The sequence below is a fragment of the Phocoena phocoena genome, chromosome 7 (assembly GCF_963924675.1).
Source record: "Phocoena phocoena chromosome 7, mPhoPho1.1, whole genome shotgun sequence".
NCBI classification, from domain to species: Eukaryota; Metazoa; Chordata; class Mammalia; order Artiodactyla; family Phocoenidae; genus Phocoena; species Phocoena phocoena.
In genome coordinates this window covers 52,173,175-52,194,214 of record NC_089225.1, presented here as the reverse complement: position 1 = coordinate 52,194,214, position 21,040 = coordinate 52,173,175, and the positions used below count along the sequence as shown (strand labels likewise).

The 21,040-nt window shown below is 40.7% G+C and overlaps 1 protein-coding gene across 2 annotated transcripts; it reads right to left on the bottom strand.

Moving 5' to 3' along the window:
- Positions 1–5,683: 5,683 nt before the first annotated feature.
- On the bottom strand, positions 5,684–19,388 carry DHRS9 (dehydrogenase/reductase 9). 2 transcript variants are annotated; one of them, XM_065880756.1, is made up of 5 exons: positions 19,244–19,388; positions 11,217–11,586; positions 9,750–10,008; positions 9,247–9,410; positions 5,684–6,250 (listed from the first exon to the last, which is right to left on the bottom strand). In XM_065880756.1, exons 2-5 carry the CDS (start codon positions 11,527–11,529, stop codon positions 6,018–6,020), a joined length of 969 nt encoding a protein of 322 aa, XP_065736828.1. In that variant the 5' UTR covers positions 11,530–11,586; positions 19,244–19,388; the 3' UTR covers positions 5,684–6,017. The 2 variants fall into 2 exon arrangements, with proteins under 2 accessions (XP_065736828.1, XP_065736829.1); XM_065880757.1 differs by lacking the exon at positions 19,244–19,388 and adding an exon at positions 18,839–19,025 and having other exon boundaries at positions 5,743–6,250.
- Positions 19,389–21,040: the final 1,652 nt, after the last annotated feature.

Genomic DNA, 21,040 nt, shown 5'->3' with positions numbered 1-21,040 from the left:
AAAGAGATACTTGCACTTCCATGTTTATAGTAGTACTATTCAAAATAACCAAAATATGGAAACAATCTAAATGTTGAGCAACAGATGAATGGATTAAGAAAATGTGGTATATACATACACTGGAATATTATTCAGCCTTAACAAAGAAGGAAATCCTTCTATATGCCTCAACATGGATGAACCTAAAAGATATTATGCTAAGTGAAATAAACCAGTCACAGGGACTTCCCTGGTGGAGCAGTGGAAGACTCTGTGCTCCCAATGCAGGGGGCCTGGGTTCGATCCCTGGTCAGGGAACTATATCCCACATGCATGCCACAACTAAGAGTTCTCATGCCACAACCAAGGAGCAGCCCACCTGCCACAACTAAGACCCAGTGCAAACAAACAAATAAATAAATACAAATAAATAAATATAAAAAAAAGTAAGAAACCAGTCACGGAAAGACAAATATTGCATATTACCACTTATATCAGGCATGTAAAATAGTCAAACTCATAGAAGCAGGGTGTAGAATGGTAGTTGCCAGGAACTGGGGGGAAAGGAAAAAGGGGAGCTGCTGTTCAACTGTTGTAAAATTTCATTTATGCAAGATGATTGAGTTCCTGAGATCTTTTGTACAATACTGTACCTATAGTTTACAATATCGTATTGTACACTTCCTTTGTTAAGAGGGTGGATTTAATGTTGTGTTCCTACCACATTAAAGATAAATGAAAAGCAAAAAGCCCCCATACCTAAGATATGATTAGGGTTAGGTAAAATCATTCATGCAATGTATAAATGCATTAAGAACCTGACATGTACTGAGTGTTGAATAACCATTACTATATTTTTCTTATTATACCTGTGAGAAGCCAGGTTGCTTGGATTATTTGATCCATAACAAAGGTACCATCATTAATTGGGTAGCATCATGCTCAAGTTCTAGTTGTCATATCTAGGAGGAAAAAACAGACCCAGAAGGCTGAGAGTAAATATTTTACCTAGGCATGGGACTGGATGGTTTTTGTCAGGGCTTAAGCTATGTGTCTATAGCAGAATGCTTTCCATCTCCAGTTTCTCAAAAGGAACTCAAATGGAACTGTTCAGGGTAGTTGCTGGTGTAGAATGTGACAGAATGTTATGTTGCTTTGCATGACCTGTTTCAGGCTGGAGTGTTATTTATTTCCAGGAATGAATTAGGCAAGAGCTGTGATCTGGTTTTTTCCTAGGCAGGTACTATGTGCAGAAAGAGCTTGGAAACTTTGCTAAACCAGAATCTGCATTAGAGCCCTGGCTATTTTAATGCCTCATATAGAAGAATGGATATTACTCATATTGTTTTTTTAAAAATGAATCACAGAGTTGAGGAAGAATGTCTGAATTGAGTATCAACAGAATTGTCTTATTTTTCAACATGCAAAAATTCATGAAACTCTTGGCCAGTATTATCCTTATAAACTGCGGCAAAGATTAAGTTGTCACAAATAATTTGTAAATATTAAAAAGCTTCTTATTTTACGAATGTTTAGCTCTTTCCTCCACACCGATGGCACTGTTATCTCTTGTGTTCTTGACAATTATTGGGATTAATAGGGTGGAGAAGAGCCAAAATTGATCACTTTTCTTAGAAGCTCCTGAAAGTTTTCCTCATTAAATGCTGGGCTGGGTTTCCCACAGAAGTTATGGAGTTTCTGGAGAGATTTTAAATAGAAGAGATTCTCTTCAGCCTGGATGGCATGGACATATCCTGCCTATAGTCAGAGAAATGGACAAAATGATTTTTTTTTTTTTTTTTGCCACATCACGCGGCTTGCAGGATCTTAGTTCCCTGACCAGGGATTGAACCCGAGCCCTCTGTAGTGAAAACACGCAGTCCTAACCCCTGGACTGCCAGGGAATTTCCTGGACAAAATGATTTCTAATGTTCTCTTTTTCTGTGACCACTGGACCCAGGAAGTCTCAACATAGACGCAGGCTCCTTCACAGTATCTTTGGATCAACAGGTCACTGGGAAATCACTATGGCAACACTGACTAATCTCTGAGGGAATGCTGATAGCAGAACCAGAGGTAGGGAGCCCTTGCGGAAGTACTCAAAGGCTTAAGGAAGTTACAGGATTTTGTTGAACTGACATTGATAGCACAAGTAATGGGGCTGACAAACTTGATCTTAAGTGATAGACGGCACCTTAGTCAGAACGGCTAATACAGGCTGATTTCTGAATTTATTCCACAAATATTTATTGAACACTGGTCTATGTGCCAGTAATGTGCTAGGCAAGGGAATACGAAGATAAGCAAATCATCATGGTTCCTGATTTCATGGAACTTAAAATTTGATAGGGAGGGTCATACTGTTCACTCTCAAGGTGACTGTCCCCCTCCCCCATACGTACAGACAATAATAGGTGTGGAATGTCATCAGTGGCAAACATTTCACAGATTTTTATTTTGTTTCTGTCTTCAACATTTTTGACACCGTGCTCATAGTTATATTCAGTACATGAAAAGATACTACTGTGTTGAAAGCCTTTTAGGAAATTTTGACAGTATTTTTGTACAAAACATTTTTTTGAAAAAATACTTGTTAGGGCTTCCCTGGTGGCGCAGTGGTTGAGAGTCCCCTGCCGATGCAGGGGACACGGGTTCGTGCCCCGGTCTGGGAAGATCCCACATGCCGCGGAGCGGCTGGGCCCGTGAGCCATGGCCGCTGAGCCTGCGCATCCGGAGCCTGTGCTCCGCAACGGGAGAGGCCACAGCAGTGAGAGGCCCGCGTACCACAAAACAAACAAACAAACAAAAAATCAACTTGTTAATTTATTCTATTTTAATTTGCCAATGTCAATAAAAAGTTAAGAAAAAAAATTGATAGGGAAAACCAATATTAACTAACTTACCAGCCACACAAATACATAATTACAGACTGATAAGTACCCTGAAGTAAATTATAGGGTGCTGTGAGAATGTATGAGATGGGAACCTAGTTGGGATGAAAAGATGGTGGTCAGATTTTGGAATTGTACACGCTTCCCTGAGGAAGGGGCTGAGATCGTAGGATGAGAACACTAGATAAGCAGGTAAAATCAGAACATTCTAGGGAGAAGCATGGTCAAAGGCCCTGAGGTGGCAAAATGAGAATAGTAGCCTAAAATGAGGCTCATGAGGCATGCCAGGATAACGTGGTTTATGTTATGCATTTTAATCCAGTCAAAGCGCAATGGGAACATACTGAAGGGTTTAGGAGAGTGGAGGTGGGGAGAAGACCAGCATGATCAGATTTTAATTTTGAACAATCTGACTGAAGTGAGGAGAAATCATTGAAGCTACACAGGGCAAATATGCTATAGTTGAGATAAGAGATGATGGAAGCTTGAACAGATGGTTGCGCTGGACATGAAGAGAAGTAGATGGACTTGAGGTCTCCTCAGGAGATAAAATTGCCAGTAGTTGGTGCTGGACTGGGAAAGGGTAGGTGGGGCGAGGGAGATAGAAACTCCAGATTGGAATATATTGTTCAGATAGAGCTATATTGGACACAGCTGGATTTTTAGAGCGGACCAGAGGGAACATCTGGGAAGTTCTCCTGGTCCCTCCAAACTAAGTGGGGAAGGACCTCCCAAGCTCAATGTGGCAGAAGACGACGTCTCAATTCATTTTGACCACAGATTCCTGGAGAAGCTCCTCTAAGGCATCCTGAGTGGCAGCCTCAGCCTTTGGATTACCTTAAGCTCTGTGAAGGAAGGGACCATATCCATTTTGTTCCTGACTGTAGGCCAGTGCTTAGCAGAAAGCCCAGCACATATGTCCACCAAAATATTATTGATAAAAATGTATTTCCCCAAGAGCACAGAGAATATGAGAAGTGATGGTGCGATGGAGAGACGTCTAGGAACCCATAGTTCAGACTCCTGGTGCCGTGACCTTCCCATGTCCCTCCCCCCTGAGTCCCTCCCTCCCCCCCAGGTCTTGTGCTTTTGTTGAGACTATGCCTTTATACTCCAAATGCCCCCACCTTCTCATTTAGTTGAAAAACTTTAGAAGTTGCTTGGATGAATATATTTGGTTTCATTTTAAGGTGATATCATATTTGAGAGCATTCACTTAAGTACAGCATTTTTTTGGTTTGGTGAAACAGGGAGTTACCAATTGTAGCTACTTGGAGAAATGAGTAAAGAACTCAGGTCTAGGTGAAACAAAGGAAATAATACCATTAGGTAAGCCCAACGACACGGTGGAAAGTTCAGCAAAGGAGGTTCCTGCAGATTCTAAAGCCCTGGAGGCCCAGAAGGTCAGGGAGCAGCAGGCTAGATGTTTTTAAAGCAATGAAATGAAGCCAAGATCTAGGAATTCAAGGTGAGAAGGAGGAGCCCCAGCAAACAATGCAGATGAACTTCAGCTCCAAGGACAAGCCGAGTGACAGTCACCTAACGCATAGGTGGTTCGTTGCAACAAGAAGAAATCAGGAATCTATAGGTGGATGGTCTCTGGGGCTAGGACCAAGATGGAGATGAGTTCATAAGTAGGTAGTGATGATAGTTGAGATAACTTTGCCCGAGAATTTTTCTGTCTGATTCTTGCTGTGATTTTCTTCATTTTCATGCAAAAAGGATGAGAGTATCTACTCTCAAAATCACGAAATATATGTTCAGGTGGACCTGACACCATTGGAAATTTGATTTTGCAAAGTCATCAGTATGTCGCAAATGTGAAAGGAGGAAACTACCTCATAGGCAGATGTTTCCTGAAAGGTGAGTGTAAATGAATTGAATTACTGATGTCTTCTAAGTGACATGGTTTCAAGCAGCAGACATTAAATAGTTTCTTCACTGGAAGTTCAGTGTGTGTGTGCGCGTACACACAAATATGCACACTAGATAATTTCTCCCGCTGTTTCATCCTACATTAATCTGCAACAAATGTTAAATTTTGACAATTCAGGCTTTTCATGTAAATATTCAGCCAAACTCTGTGAGTGATACTGGGCTGGGCGCTGGGTTTTGGGCAAGCATCCGTTTAGGTAGCTGTTTCTTTTGGATGGGGGGTGGGTCCAGAGTCAACCCAATTTAGAACCATGATATGAGCCAGGAGCAGACCTGCTCTCACTGTAACTGTAGGTGAAAGAGAGTCTTTGAATTTAGCTCTGTATTTTCATGGGGCTTCAGAGACCCCTTCAAATATTGGATTTCCAACCATCTCAGGTGTGATTGTATCAGATAGTCTATGTCTTGTTATATTTACAATAAACCAGAATAGACACACATGCTCTACATTTTTATTCTTTTGGAATGACTGGTTCCTCTGTTGTTACCATCTTTCCACAGAGAGCTGTATGGGCATCAGTGTTCATAGTGGCCTTGAAGAAGCTGTCCGTCCTCTGTAGTTCCCTCTAGGATAGGCAGGCTTGTCTTGGAATCTCCCTACCTCTACTTTTACACTTGTTTCTTTTTTTCAGTCCTCCTATTCCTTTTCTCCTTTTCCTTCCCTCCTACTTGTAGTCTTACCTAGTACTTTTCTGCTGCCTCTTAGCTTATACCAGTTCCATAATGCTTCAGTACCCTTCCTTTTCTTGCCTCCATCAAGGCTCACAGAACTGAGTTCTAATCCTTATTCCTAACCTTACTCTCAACAAGATAACACACCTAATCCACTTATAAAAGTATTCTACTTATCTCTCAATGTTTTGATAAGGGACAAATATTTAACATTCAGGAATTACTTTTAAGTGCTGTGGACTAGAAGCATGGGGCAGGCAAGGCGTGGAGATCATTTTGGATGGGAAAGCCTTCCCATTTTCCTTACATCATACCAAGCAGGCAAAGCCTGAATGTCGGGCAGGTGTCATACCTGCCCATCTTTTCAAATAAAGTTTGAAAAGGGACCCTGGGACATCATCAGTGACGGTGGGATCTCTTCTTTTACCAAAAGACGCATCATCTAAATGAGTCCAGGTTAGATTCGGTAAAGAATGAGATGGAGAAGGAGATGTGTCCTTGGAATCAGCCAATCTCATAGCCTGGGGCAGGCGTTTGTGGTCAGCTGAGTCCCACTGCCTTGGGATTAGCCAGCTCTACTTTCTGTTTCAACAATAAAAAGTCTTGCAAAACTGCTGGCATGTGAGACAGAGGAATCCAGAAAATTTTGGCATCTTTTCCAGCAGCATAATGGGTTTTAGGGAAGAGACTTGTGAGAGCGTGGTCCATGCATTCCACCACCAGGGAGAGGTCCATGTTCACAAGGGATGTAGTGCCTTTCAGTTTTTCTAGACCTGTAAAAAGAGACAAAAGTACATTTGCTCTGTGGAAGAAGAGGAATAGGGGAGTGTGAGCCTAGGTTGCAAAGGAGAGGATGCAGTGAGGGAATTTATTTTGAATTTGCCATTATAACTGGGTCCCCTTGTGATGGGTTTCTATCTATTCCTCAGAAAAGGATGCAACAGTGATTTCTTTAGACCACTGGCTCTCAAACTTGAGTGAGAAGCAGAATCTCCTAGAGGGCTTGTTAAAAGCCAGGTCCCACCTCTAGTTTCTGACTCAGTGAGTGTGAAGTGGAGCCCAAGAATTTGCACTTCTATCAAGTTTCCAGCTGATGCTGATGGCGCTGGTCCACGGACCAAACTTTGAGAAGTGCTACTTTAAACCAATGTAGGAAAGATACTTCACAAAGTCTCGGAGGCTCCTGAACCCAGGAAGTTAGTAGTTTGATTCCGTATTTGTTTTATGGGAGTACTAAGTTTATAGGAAATGTGAGTGTTCACAAGTGCTTGCGCCTCTGTGTGCGTACACTCATATAGCATGTGCCTCTATAAGTCAGTGAATAAAGAGAGAATTATCTCCCAAAGTCCTGACTCAGGAAGCTAAAGGTATCCTGCTTCTCAGGTAAATGAAGTGTTTGAGTAACGAGCTAAGATACTTTTTAAAAAATATAATATATTTATTTATTTATTTTTGGCTACATTGGGTCTTCATTGCTGTGCACGGGCTTTCTCTATTTGCAGCAAGCGGGGGCTACTCTTTGTTGTGGTGCACGTGCTCTCATTGCGGTGGCTTCTCTTATTGTGGAGCATAGGCTCTAGGGGCGTGAGCTAGAGCAGCACGTGGGCTCAGTAGCTGTGGCACACGGGCTCAGTAGTTGTGGCTTGCAGCTCTAGAGCGCAGCCTCGGTAGTTATGGCACACGGGCTTAGTTGCTCCGCGGCATGTGGGATCTTCCCAGACCAGGGCTTAAACCCATGTCCCCTGCACTGGCAGGCAGATTCTTAACCACTGCGCCACCAGGGAAGTCCCGAGCTAAGATACCTTTAAAGAGGCAGGTATTTTATCAAGGGAGTGGTGATGGCTTGGAGCATTCCTCCTAAGCTCTTAAAACACACCTTGCGTTGTGTCTTCTCAAGGGAAAATCTATTGTGTTAAATCTTTCTTTCTACTTCAGGGCCAGTAGCCAAAAGTTGTTCAAAGAGTCTAATTGAGGCTAGCTCGTAAGTCTTAGTCAATTTTAAACTCCTACTACTCCACCTTGCGCAATGAAGCAAGGTGAGCTTAAATTTGTGGTCTACTTTGGAACTGAGTCTGGCTGATCTTGAGGTCCTGGCTCAGAAAACTCTAATGAGCACCCAGGACAAAATAGGGCTCTAAACCTTTGGGAATTCTGAGAAAGGACACCTGACCCAGGGGCCAAGTCAAAAATAATTTTGAGATGGAAGTTGATGATATATTCACAGGCACTTAGAAAGTATCAACGTCAACATCAAACAGGGAAAGCTCTTTTCAATGAGGGATTTTGTTTCCGAATTTACTTAGAACCTTCAGAGGTGGTACGTGAGTGAGAAACAGAGTTTAATGGCAGTGGTTGTAACCCTACACATAGTGACATATCAGCACTGGGAGGTTTGTCAAACCAGATGTTCTAGTTGACCTGTGTGTGTGTGGGGGGGGGGGTGAGGTGGCTGGGGAACTCAGTCTACAAACTTCCCCAGGTGGATCTGACTAGGCTCTTGGCTCCACCTTGAAAACTCCTGACCTTGAACCTTGCCATAGTTGGCTGTCTTACCAAGCCTGCTGATGAAGAGGTAAGGTCACAGCTGGGGTTAGAGTGACACAAAATTAGGTGGGGCCCTGTTTGGCTCAAAGCAGGAGCTTAGTAAGTGTTCGAGGAATGGCAAATAAACTAACAGGGCCATGACGTTTGACGTGGAGGTGGGCCCCTCATACAGGAAGTTCCAGCAGTTCCTCAATGCCTCTTCACTGTTGCAGTGCACGGCCCGAGAATAGATGGCGAAGTCAGGCTGTCTGGGTTTAGATCTAGCTCTTCCACTTACTAGCTGTGCCACTTTGGGCAAGTTAAATCCCTGTGTCTCTGTTTCTATAAAATTCAGAGGGTTTGTTTGGGCATTTTAAATGAAAGAGTTTGTGTAAAGCACTTAGAATGGTGACAAGTACATAGTAAATGTTCACTATGTGTTAGTCATTGTTATCCAATCTTTATGATTATTCCTCTATCCCTGACTCAGTCTGACTTATGTTACTTTTCCTTCCATCTCCATCTCCCATGCATTCCTGCTCCAGAAGATTTCCACCCAAATCATTTCTTCCTGTTTAGGCTTATTCAAACCTGACCTTTCATATAAAGGCTTCTTAACCGGCAGTACTTTTTATCCTGTGCTGAATTTCTTGGTAATTAGACAGCATACTATCTAGCACCCCTTCTGGGCTGTTGGGTTGTGTCTCAGAAGTAAAGGATCAAGTTTCTTGCATGTTGTACAGTCTCATCTGCTTACATTTTGTTGTCAACTAGCTTGTAAGCTAGTTAAGGGTCAAAGTCTGAGTCTTTATATTTTGTAACCTCCATAAATCCTTGAACAATGTTGAATGAGTGGTCGGTGATTACCAAAAAGAGGAGGTTTGGGTAGGGGTGATGACCGTGGGCTCCAGTTCAGGCACGGCCTGGGGGAGTTGTATAAGCTTGGGTAGGACACTTCCCCTTTCCAAGCCTCTGCTCACTACTATAGTTCTTTTGAGGAATAAATGATATAATTTATAAGGCACTTAGTATAGAACTTGGCACTTAGTAAATGCTCAGTAAGTGTTTATAAACACTTGGAGGAGCAAGAGATGACACCGGAATTAATAAGGATCCTTGATCCATATTTGAGATCTCTATTGGTGTATTACCATGAGAACCTTATTTTTTCAATTATGTTTGAGTCTCCTTCAAGCTGTCTAGGACAATGAATACCAGAGAACCCTGGGTCCACCCAGAAACTCACTTTTTTCGATGTAGCCTTCTCCGTATTGTTGTTTGATATCTGGAGACAGATGCTTCCAAATGGTGAGTTTTCTTTCAGTGGTCTTTACTGGATCTGACAGATCTGTTTTGAACAATCCTGGTTCAATGCATGCGACGTGCACATCAAAAGCTTTCATGTCCCGCCTGTGAAAAGAGCCCATAGAAGATGTTTAATCCAGGCTTACTTGGAGAATGTTTGCTTATGAATCTTTTCATGGAATCATGGAATGGGGTGCATGGGAAAGAGCATCTTGTTCTACCCTCTCAGTTTGCAGATGAGGAAACTGAAGTTCAGGGTGGTGAAGTGAGGGCTGGTTTAGTGGCAGAACAGGGAAGGGATCTGGGTAGACCCATCCCCAGTGCAGTGTTCCCCCAAAAGATAGTGTCTCATTAAGCTGACAAGCGTATAGTGTCTGGTACATAAATAAATGTTCAGTGAATGTTAGCACCTATTATTTTCTAATATGCCCATCTTTGCTTTACCTTAAGCTGTCATTGAAGGCTTCTACTGCATATTTGGATGGAGCGTAGCCCCCTCCGCTGAATGCAAGCCGACCCCCAATGCTGGAGACGTTGATAACCCTCCCTCGAGCTTTCTTGACCAAGGGAAGCATATTTAACGTGACACTGATGAGTCCAAACAGGTTCACTTCAATAGGTTCTCTGTAGTCCTCCACTGTCAGCCAGTCGGTGGGCGCCAGCACACCGAGAACACCAGCGTTGTTGATCAGACCCCAGAGACCTAGAACAGAGAGGAAGGGAAGGAGGTGTGGTAGAAGGTGGCATTATATGGGCATCCTTGATGGAAATACAGCCCCTTGCTTTACCTGATGGTGCGATTTCCTGCTCCTAGTCATACTCCTTCCTGCTTTGAAATACTTTACTGTCTTGGGAAGTGAGAGCACAGAGGGTGGGAGGCTAAACTGAAATGGCTGAAGTTCTGTGACTGGAAGCCAATCTCACAATTCTGCTTCTGTTTCTGCTTCTGAATGTCAAATACTGATACTGTCTGAGTGAGACTTTTTGCTTTTTAATCTCAGATGTGAGTAAATTGGTCGATTTTTCCTACCGTGCTAGATGGCAAAGCCAGAGAATATTTATAAACAGTTCTTTATAGACAAAGAACAACATTGATCTATTTCCCAGTTATTTTTGGTAAAAATCCAGTCATTCACTTGGCTTATTTTATGGTGGGGAGCATTTAATATTGTTAAAGGTGTTTGGAATTCAAGCATTAAAAAATAACTGGAGCCTCATCAAACCATTGTTTTTGAAAGTTTCAGAGTCTCAACTATATGATGAAGATGTGATAGAGAAAAATCACATACATTTGTTTTTTCCTTTGTGGACTCAAATATCTTCATTCATGAGAATATTTCAAACTTGATCCAAGCCAATAAAAGTATTCTAGTTCAGAATGCTGCCATCTTTGCAGAATCTAAGGCAGAATGAGGTCCAGTGACTCACTACTCTATCACGACTATCTAAGACACCTTTGCTCAGATCCTCAGACCATTTTCTTCCTTTCCCAGTGAAAATGTGTGAGCTCTGGAACCATTTTGTAGTGAGAAGTGGGTCCCAATCCAGCTGACAATTTGGAGATTGCCCCCATGATCTCCTGTGGCTTTTAGCCCCAAGTTCTTTGCTGTGCAGGGGGCTAGAGTAACAGTTTACAGGAAAAGTCCAGGAAAAGTTAATACCTCTATCTCAGTTCTAAATTCACCCACTGGGACTTAGGATAACGTGGGCTGTGTCTCTCATGCACGTAGAGAGCTTGCAACTTAGAACTACTCAGGGGGTTATTCTAAAATTTCTCCAATCTTCTCCAGTACACAGCTGGTATTTAGGAAGCATTTTTTTGGAGGAACTATTTAAAATCAGAACACATTTTATTTAGCTTTGGTAACTTCTCAACACCCCTTTCATTCTTCCCATCCCCACATCACTCACCTTTCTCCCCTGCTTGATTTTTCACCCACTGGGCAGTCCTCTTGACACTTTCTGGGTCAGTTACATCCAGAAGCACCGTATGAAGCCTTTCTGAGGTTTCTTCCTTTAAAGCTGTTGATCCTGATTCAGTCAGACAGGCAGCAATTACATGAAATCCTTTTTTATCAAAAGTTCTGGCTGCCAAGTTTCCAAAGCCAGTGTCACACCCGGTGATGAAAATGTACTTATCAGTGATGTCTGTGATCTTTAGCTGTCCTTTATAATGCCATAGAAAACCACAAAGGATCAGGAGGGCTAACACCCAAAAGAGCATTTCCCCCTGTGTATGACAGAGACACTTCTTTCTTGAACAGTAAAAGAAGGTGGCGTCCTGAGTGTTCAAAATTAGAAAGAAAATTCAAATTAGAACCATTAAGGCATTATAACCCAGGAGTGATGAACTTAAGATATCTTAATGCATTTGAGTGGATAAATAGATAGTTAAAAATACAATAACTCTTATTTGGTTGGGAAGATGGCCATTTAAGTGCTAAAACACTCCTCTAAAGTAATGCAAAAACTAACCAAGTAGTAGAAAAAGTAATGGCAAAGTTGACACAGGTCATTGGGTTGATAAGACATTTATTTCCTGCATATATATGCAAATATTTCTTTCCTTAATAAGGAATACAAACATACATACAGATAGAATGGTACACACACACACTCATGTGCACACATACACACAATTTTATTTCTATTGCTTTACAAGGAACATATTGTTTCAGATAAAAAATAGTGTAATATATCTTCACTTATCATGGAAAATTTGGGCTCTGCTTTCATCTTTTTTTCCTGCCAAAAGATCTATAGCTAAAGAAAGAAAAAAAGAGTAAAAGAATTACTAACTGATAAACATAAGTCAGAGGTAAATGGTAGGTTTGTGAAAACTAGTTGATTCTTGTGATATAGCTGTGACTATTTCTAAAGCAGTCAGGTTTTTAGACTATCGTGGCGTAAAAATTTGGTATAGTTTCTCCAAATCTTCCCTCTGTAGGAGTTATTCATTTGTTGCAAATCATGTCCATGTAGCAGGATTTCCCCTTCTCAAATATATAAATACATTAAAAATATATAATTTTGAGGGGTGGGGTGGTGTAACCAACTCTTGCAAACTTTCATATTTAGACATTTTAAGGAAATTTCATGTTTATACATTCAATTAGTATAGTGTTTTGTTCAAGTCCTGGTCTTGATAAATAATTGTCAAATAACGAAATGTTGACTATATTCCCTGAATAGATTCTGTAGCCTTTATTGCAATCCGAACTCCCAAGGGAATTTTGTGAAAAATGCAAAATGCATTTTGCAAAAATGCAAAATGCATTTTGCAAAAATGCAAAAATGCATGGGGTTTAACGTGCCCTAGAGCAGAGAGTGGAAATTTTCTGTGTCATTGTGTTTGGCCGATGGCAGGCATAAGGTGAGCAATAGTAAAACAATGGCTTACATTTATGAAGCATTCTGCACTGTATTTACATATAGGTCTCATTTGATCCTCTTAACAGCTTTCTCAGTTAGAGAGGGCACATTACCTGCCTCATTTTATAGGAGAATTAATATGCCAGTTAATAAGTGTAAAACGAATGATGGAATTAGCAAATCATCATTTGGCAACTGACATAGTGACAATTATTCCAGGCAATTTTAAACTAGTGGGTGAAATTCTGACGGGAAACAATAACCATAGAATCTTAAAGAATCTCTGCATAAGATTTGTACTAATTAAAAAGAGAGCAATAGTAATTTCACAGTGGAGAAATCTGACAGATACCACTTTAACCAAGTGATAAAAATGAACACTACTAGTTATGGGACAAACCAACATCATGTCCCTCCTGGTATAGCCACTGAGAAGGACACAGCAGCACTTCTGTGCATAACTGAAAGCTAATCATGCATAAGGCACATCTTTCAATTCCACACAATGTATGGCCTGTACTCTTCAAAAATGTCAAAGGCATGAATGAAGGAAAAGAAGGACTGAAGACTGTTCCTGATTAATGGAGACTAAATAGGAGTGACAACCCCATGCAACTTGTGATCTTGCACCAGAAAATCATTTTTGTCTTTTGTCAAAAAGAACATTTTTAGGTTGACAAGTGAAATTTGAGTAAGCTCTGATAAATAGTACTACATGAATATCAATTTCTCAATTTTGATAATTTACTATGATTATGTAGAAAATGTCCTGCTTTTTAGGAAATACACACAGAAATATTTAAAGATTAAGTAGCACCATGTCTTCAACTTACTCTCAAACAGTTTAGGAAATAATAAGAATATGTATATAAACAAATATATTAGGAACACATTTGTTCTCTAAGGAGAGAATAAGAGTGTAAATGTGGTACAATGTCAATATCTGGGGATTCTGGGTTGTACTATTCTTTCAACTTTTCCATAAGTTTGAAATTAATTCAAAACAAAAAAGTTAAAAATTTGGCAAAGGAAAAGAAAGCTTTTTTTTTTTTTTTTTTCTGAGAAAAGTGTTCGACTGCTTTGAGTTCCATGCACAGAATAGGTAAGAACTATTTCATACCCAGGACTTCAGAACCTAGTGACGTTGGACACTGAGTTTTCTACCTTCTACTCTTTGGCAAGTTCACCTTCATAACGACTGGAGAAAAACAAAAACTCAAACCAAACCAGTCAGACTCCCTCTTCTCTCCTCATCTTCTCTACACCCCATTCAACCTCCTCCTTCCCTAGCCAAACCAATTTTTCCTTGATAACAAGCAAACAGAGAGTAGGTTTTAGTTGTTAGGGATGGGCTCACGTTCAAATGTGTTGTCCTCACTAGTTACCCCTCTGGGCTGAGGGTCATTTCAGATGCTGGTGTCCCAGCCTGCAGCCCGAATTTGAGGACAGCAAACCTTGACCTAGAGTTTTGCAAATCCTGTCCTTTCCCCAAAGATTATCATCCCAAAATACTGGTCTTCTTCAGTTCCTAAGGTTCACATTCCTCTAGGTCATTGGACCAAGTCAGCCACAAACCAACACATACCTTTGTCCTCTAATAGTATTTTAGCCAAGATGCCACCTCTGAGTAACAACCATGGGTCGGTCAGAGTCATTGGGAACATGACCTGTACACAGAAGCTGATTGATGGCTGATTGGTTCATTGACCACCGAGAAGTAAATGAGTAACAGCAACTAATAGGTCTACTTCAACCTTAGTCTGCCAGGTGTGGTCACCTCCACATAGTTCTCTGGTGACAGCAATTCAGTGACTCAGGACACTGACTTTAGTTGCTTGGGTTGTTTGCTTATATGTTGTGTTTTCCAATTTATCTCACACAAACTGCTTGGTAGGGGTACAAATCCCTTGGCAAGAAGCACCTAGGTCTGCAATAGTCCTTCTAGCACTCAGGGGCTGTGAGCCCCTTGACTCGTCAAGGACAAGAACCAAGTAAGAGAAAGCAGAGCTGCAGCCCCTACAGTGCAGTGCAAAGGGATGGGTGCAATTCTGAATATAAGTCCTCTGAACTGGTCATGGAAATTTTTCTTAAGCCAAGATAAAATCTGGAAAAGCAAGGACCAAGGTCACACACATACACACACACACACACACACACACACACACACACACACACACAACAATTAGAGCAGGGCTTAGGAGCCCAGGCCTTGGAATCAGGCCGGTAAAGTTTCAGTCTCAGTTCCTCTACCATCAGAAGGCCTTTGGGTAAATTACTTTTATTGTCTTCACCTCCATTTTTTTCTCTGTAATATGGAGATAATAACTTCTACCTTGAAGAGTACTTGGTGAAATAAAGTGACTAGGCGTGCTACACAGGAAGAACCTTGTCGTATGGCAGGATCAATCACTTTCACTTTGTGAGGGGGCTGCTCTATGCATTGCCCATATTTTGGATTAGGTTCTCAACCTCAGTACTTCTGCAATTTTGGGTCAGATAATTCTTTGTTATGGGGTTTGTCCTGTGTCTTACAGGGTGTTTAGCAGCACCCCTGGTCTCTCTTGTCTAGATGCCAGTAGACCCCCTCCCCAGTTGTGACAACCAAAAAACCAAAAGTGTCTCCAGACATTGCCAGATGGCCCCCGGGGATAAAAGCACTCCCATTTGAGAACCACTGGTCTAGCGCTGCCTTGTCTTGGGGGCCCAGAACTGTACAGCCTCAGAACTACTTTTCTGGAAACTCAGTTGTTGGTTCCTCAGTAGTGCCACATTGATAAGAGTTCATATTTTTTTATAGTCTTACCAGGTAAGTTTTGTTATTTATAAATATTATTCATACCCTGCTGCTGTAAGCATCAATTTCTATGTTTATAAAAAAATAATTGCCTTTTTGTCATCAGGAGGATAGGAGGCAGTGAACAAAGCCAAATTTATGTGTGATACAATTTGTGAATTTAGAAATTACCAAATGAGCACTCACAGCTTTTATGAGGCCTAAATTCTGGCTGAGCCTTTTGAGTTTGGACCTCTCTGGACTCCTCTGGGGCACCTTTCAGATGGGTGGCCTGCTGACTACAGAATTCAGAGGATGCTCCTAGAAAGCCATGGTCCTTGGGATTCCCAGTTGACCAAGTCAGGTAGAAATGATAATAACTCTATGATTTATTGAGTATTACCACATTCTAGGTGCTCTGCTAGGATCTAGAAATATCTTTCTCATTCAAACCTTACAGTAAAATGATCTGTATTTTATAGATGAGGAAACAAATTCAGAAATGCATGTTAATTGGCTCAAGATAGAATTGTGCTGCTCTGGGGACTGCTATGCAGGCCACTCAATCCCAGCATCCATGCTTTAATCCTCTGCTCCACTGCTACCTGGATTCCCACGCAACTCTGGGCTATGTGTACACTTCTCTACACCACCTGTGCATTGTGTGATAGTTGGTATTAAGTAAATAAATGTGGAAGGAAAGAAGGAGGGGAGGGAGAGAAGGAAGTTTCCACTTGAACACCAGGGTTCTTCTAGTGATAATTGGATTAATCTTTGAGCCCTCTAAATCATCAGGGCATCATCAACATCATTATTATTGTCATCTAGTCACACTTCCAATTTAGATAACTTTAAACATTTTTGAAAAGTGTTCAAATAAAATTTATCTCATTAAATTGTCAGAATACTTCTGTGAGCTAAGTAGGGTAGATGTCATACATAAGGTCATTTGCCAGAGAGCGGCTAGATCTAAAATTTTGATCTCAATTCCTAAACTGTGTAAAAAGAAAAGTAGAAATAGAAAGAGATGAACACATTATCAGTCAATAGGAAAAATGAAAATACATTATCAGAATGCTCCACCATGCCACAAAGCCTCAAAAGGAACCAAGAAAGGAGAACTAATTTTCTCTTTCATCTGCACGGGAAGGGCTGAAGAGTAACTGCTTGGCTGCAGCTATAGGAAAAGATTGCAACTCGATTGCTGACCTTGCCCACTTCTGCTTCTTTTAATTTTCTCTCTCTGGCTTTCTTTTCCTACTAAAATATCTAAAATAAGATCCTTTGATATCACTTCTCTTAGTCATCTTCCTCTGCCCTTTAAAAATAAATGACACAGTTTAAAAGAAACAAAACGGAAAATAATGTCTTAACGTTTCAATGTCATTGCAAGGTATACTTTTTATAACAAATGTCGAATTCTTTCCATACAACTTGGTTTTATTTCCACAGAACTTCACAAAAGACTTTGTTTTAGAAAGCAATACTGAGACTAGTCAATCACACTGATCGTTAAGGGATTTGTAGAATCTTTATTTTTTTTCAATTTGTTGCAATCATGGCCTGAGTTGAATCCACAACTAAGTTTTTATCAAAATACATCAAACAGAGAACATTTAGCAATTGTTTTCTAAAATATTTCCTTTCTGAGGTTCTCTTGCACAAGCTTTCTTAGTGTTGACAGCAGTCTGACCGGACGTGTATGTCCTTTGTATGTTTAAATATTGTAAACCTGGTTAATTGACACCAGATTCCTTTTTATTTTTACCTTTTCATTGAGTCAAGAAATTCTGTCACTATTTAACCTAACTGCCCTTTCTGAGATTTCTGTGGCACTTTTCTTTAAGAAAAATGACACTTGCGCCTAATGACACAAACTAATTCGTATGACTAATGAATGATGTTCCTGTGAAAAATATGTTCACGTTGGGCACCCAGAAATCTAAAAAAATTTTTTAAAATGAAGCTGAGGGACCTTACCTGAAATAGCCTTACATAAGGCAACAAACGGTCCGTTGAGGGTCTGATTAAAATGATAATGATTATGATGTCCCTGATAATACGGCTGAGATGGTATTTATCCTTGTAAGTTCCCTCACTCAGTGGGAAGAAGAAGCTCCTCCACCAGTTATGTTCCTCTTGCATCCTGCTTCCTGCAGGAGGGAGGCAGCCCTCGGTACCCAGTGTGCCCTGTGGAGTGGGACATTGAGGTATGGAGAGGGGTGTTCCTCTTTGCAGACTCATTCAGTCTCCTGGCAGAGGTGTGCCAGCCCACTCTTTTGTAGGGAAAACCTGACGAATTTACGTTTTGCATTCTTTAGTAATAAGGAAAAAAATATCTCTTTCTTTTGCTTTCTCTCAAAACTTTAAAATTATAATTGATAAAAACATCCATAATAATAAATTAATTAATATTTCCAGTCCCTCCTAGGTTTATTATTTTGCCCATATGCTTCCTGACAGTACTGGCAGGTTAAGAATTGTTGTTAAAGCCATGGTTACCTTATTTATGTTGCTGAATAAAAGTTGCTAATTGGAAGACATTGTATTTTATTATAGCTTAGTTACAAAGCTTCAAGGAAAGCTTAGAATACAGAGAGAATGTTATGTAGAGATGCAGAAAGCATGTTCAGATCTTCAGTATATTTCTTTTAGTCTCAGTTATCTTTGAGCAGAAGCAGAGTTTTTAAAGACAGTACCTTGAGAAAGTGACATGCCTTATAAGGGTTTTAGAACGAATTCCCATTTTCTCCATTTGATATGTATGAGATAATAATTTTTTCCTTGCATTGAAATATTGAGCTTTGTCCTAAAAATTGGGCACACTTTTCGAATGTCTAAAGTACAATAAAGATGATACAACATTTAGTTTGTATTTTATGCAGTATCTAGCCAAGGATTTTTTTTAGAGCACTTACTAAGCTAAATAAAACATAATCCTTACCCTGGAGCTAATAGTGTAGCAGGACATTTCAGAACTATTTGTACAACCCTAAATTGAATTTTAATTTAAAAGTGTGTTTTCTTTAAACTTTTTCCCCAGCTGCTAAAAATCAACCCGCTGAGAGAGAGACACCACACTACCGTTTGCATCATAAAGCCTTTAACAAGGGCTGTCCTTGAAGCCACTAAATTGACTTTCTCCCTTTCTCATTGTATGTTGGGAGTTTCAGGTAAAATCCCAACCTGAATCATAAAATGGAGAGTAAATATACGAAGTAGGTTTATTATTGTCATCCCAGCGTCCAGGGATCAAATGTGTGTTGAGGAATTTCCCTGCTTCCTTCTGGACTAGACAACATCTTTCTCACTCAGCTAGCATGTGTGTATATAATATTTGCCTAAATTGACATCTGAAAATATTGGTAAAGCAGGTAGACAAACAGACCTGACCTGCAGTTGGTAGCAAATCTGTTGTTCCAATCAGAAACTCAGCTAAGATTCCCACTCTTTCTGGAGCCTCTTCACACTCCAGTTTGCAATTAATTATAAGATTCACAGATGGTGGCAAATAAGCACAGAGAGATGAACTAGATGTAAATGTAATTGTAACTCTAGGGTGCTAAAGAACATTCAGAGAGAAACCTGGGGAAGTTCAAGGCCAAGTCTCGAGGGACACTGAGATCATTTCTGTGGTGAGATGGACCCAGGGCCCGTTACAGCCTCCTAACATATCACTTTTTTTTTTTTTATAGCAACCGTTGACTGCAGCATGAAAGACAACTTGATTCATTTTGTGAGACAAAACAGTTTGAAGACTGACATGAGAAATGAAGGAATAAATGACAGTTACCTTATTTAAGATGAACGGGGACACAGAAGCTGGTGTGGACTGGCTGGGCTGCTTGTGATCTGCCCGATCTGCCCTCTGTGCTGGGGAAAGAAGGGTTGTGCCACCCTGACGTCGAAGATCCTCTTAGGGTGGAGGTGCCTGGGCTCCTGTCAAACTCAAAGTGCTTAAATGTGTGAGGAGTCCTCAGGTTCCCTCCTCGCTCTGTGAGTCACCCTCGCTGTGACTCGGTGATGACTAAATCTCTCTTCTGCCGTTGAAGGAAGCCAAGAAGTTGTGGGTCACGTGTTTCCAAAGGAATCAGCAGTATCTTTAGTAAATGAAAGGTAATTACTTTTAGAAGGGACTTACAAATGATCAATAACACCACTTTCACTGTGAGTACTGAAATAATTAACATGGAGACATTCTTTTGCCCAGTGCATTGTTTTAATTATTTAAGTTTTGAATTATGATTATTGTTCATGATCTCTAGTTATTTTTTTCCTCCCTGTTAACACGCCTTTGCTGATTTAGTACTCCTTCCCTCCTAGGAGTGTAGGTAGGGGAAACCAGTCTCTGATGATTCGTTTTTACCACTTTTGTTGTTGTTGTTGTTATACATTGGAGAGCAAGGAGATCAAAACATTTTAAGGAAATGAGAGAGTGGACTTATTTATAAGTCTTAATTTGTGTTTTAAGGTATGACAAGGAGATATTACTGAAGTGGTCTCTAGAACTGAGACCACTGGGAAGAGGAAAGGACGCCCCCTCCCTGCCCAGAGTTGGTCTGTTTTAGGGTCATCACAATTGACCTGGCATATCCTGGGATGCAACAGAAAGTACCAAGGCTGCAGGTGCTAATATATACACCAGCCCCACCCATCCCCAAGCCTGTCACCTTCACCCTAGGCACTCAAGCTGGTACAAACGCCACTGATTGTTTAGTTTCAGTCTCTTTATATACTGATTTGTTGCTATACGTCTCAGATTTCCCAGGCTTCTGTGTCCCTTCTTTGAAAAACGCAGTTTCTTACGGTTGAGCTGAGATGAGTGGATGAGTGAACATATCTGTCTAGGTAGAGTCTAGACAACTGCTATCACTCTTTAAATTACACAGGGATCTTTTTTCTCCAAAAGAACAAAACACCAAAACTGAATTTTACTCAGGTAAAGATTTAGTGTGTCCAAAATGTCCAAATATAGTTTTTCCCCTTTGACATTTCACGTCAGAGTAAGGCTTAAATAGAAATCTTCTTTGAGAGATAATACATTGACTTACATCCTCATGAAGACAGGTATAAATGATTACTGTCTGACCTTTCCTGCAAGCAAGTTACTGTCACTGAGAGGTGGAGAGAGCCACAGACACCTGGGTGGTCATGGGGTAGAGATGGGAAAAGGGCCAAGAAAAGGCTGTAACATCAGTAGGTTTTGCTGACTCAGCAATCGTGTTTGGTGCCCTGTTTTAAAATTTTCCCAAGTAGACTTTAAAAAAAAAATCAGATGTTTTGTCTGATCTGCATGTTGAGAACCAGAATTCTTGCCGTGTGTCTGGATCCCTCAATTCCAGTGGACCCAATTTAGGAGTTCAGCTTCAGTAGCCCTGGCACCAGGGTTGGAACACTTGCTTCCTTTGCCAAATGATCCCATCTAGGTGTTCAGTTAATGAAATCATTTGTCAGCAGCGCCTTATCTGGACTGTTAACATATCTGCATTCAAATTCACTTCTTAAGTGCTAAGCTTTCTTTCATTTCCATTCCTTAATAAGGCAACATATGAAAGTGTTTTTTTGTTCAGAACTCTCCCTACATTAGACT

Coding starts and splice junctions, on each gene's coding strand:
- DHRS9 (XM_065880756.1), bottom strand. CDS start 11,529: ATGCTCTTTTGGGTGTTAGCCCTCCTGATCCTTTGTGGTTTTCTATGG. Junction 10,009..11,216: donor AAATCAAGCAGGGGAGAAAG/GTGAGTGATGTG, acceptor TCTCTGTTCTAG/GTCTCTGGGGTCTGATCAAC. Junction 9,411..9,749: donor GCCTTCAATGACAGCTTAAG/GTAAAGCAAAGA, acceptor CTCTTTTCACAG/GCGGGACATGAAAGCTTTTG.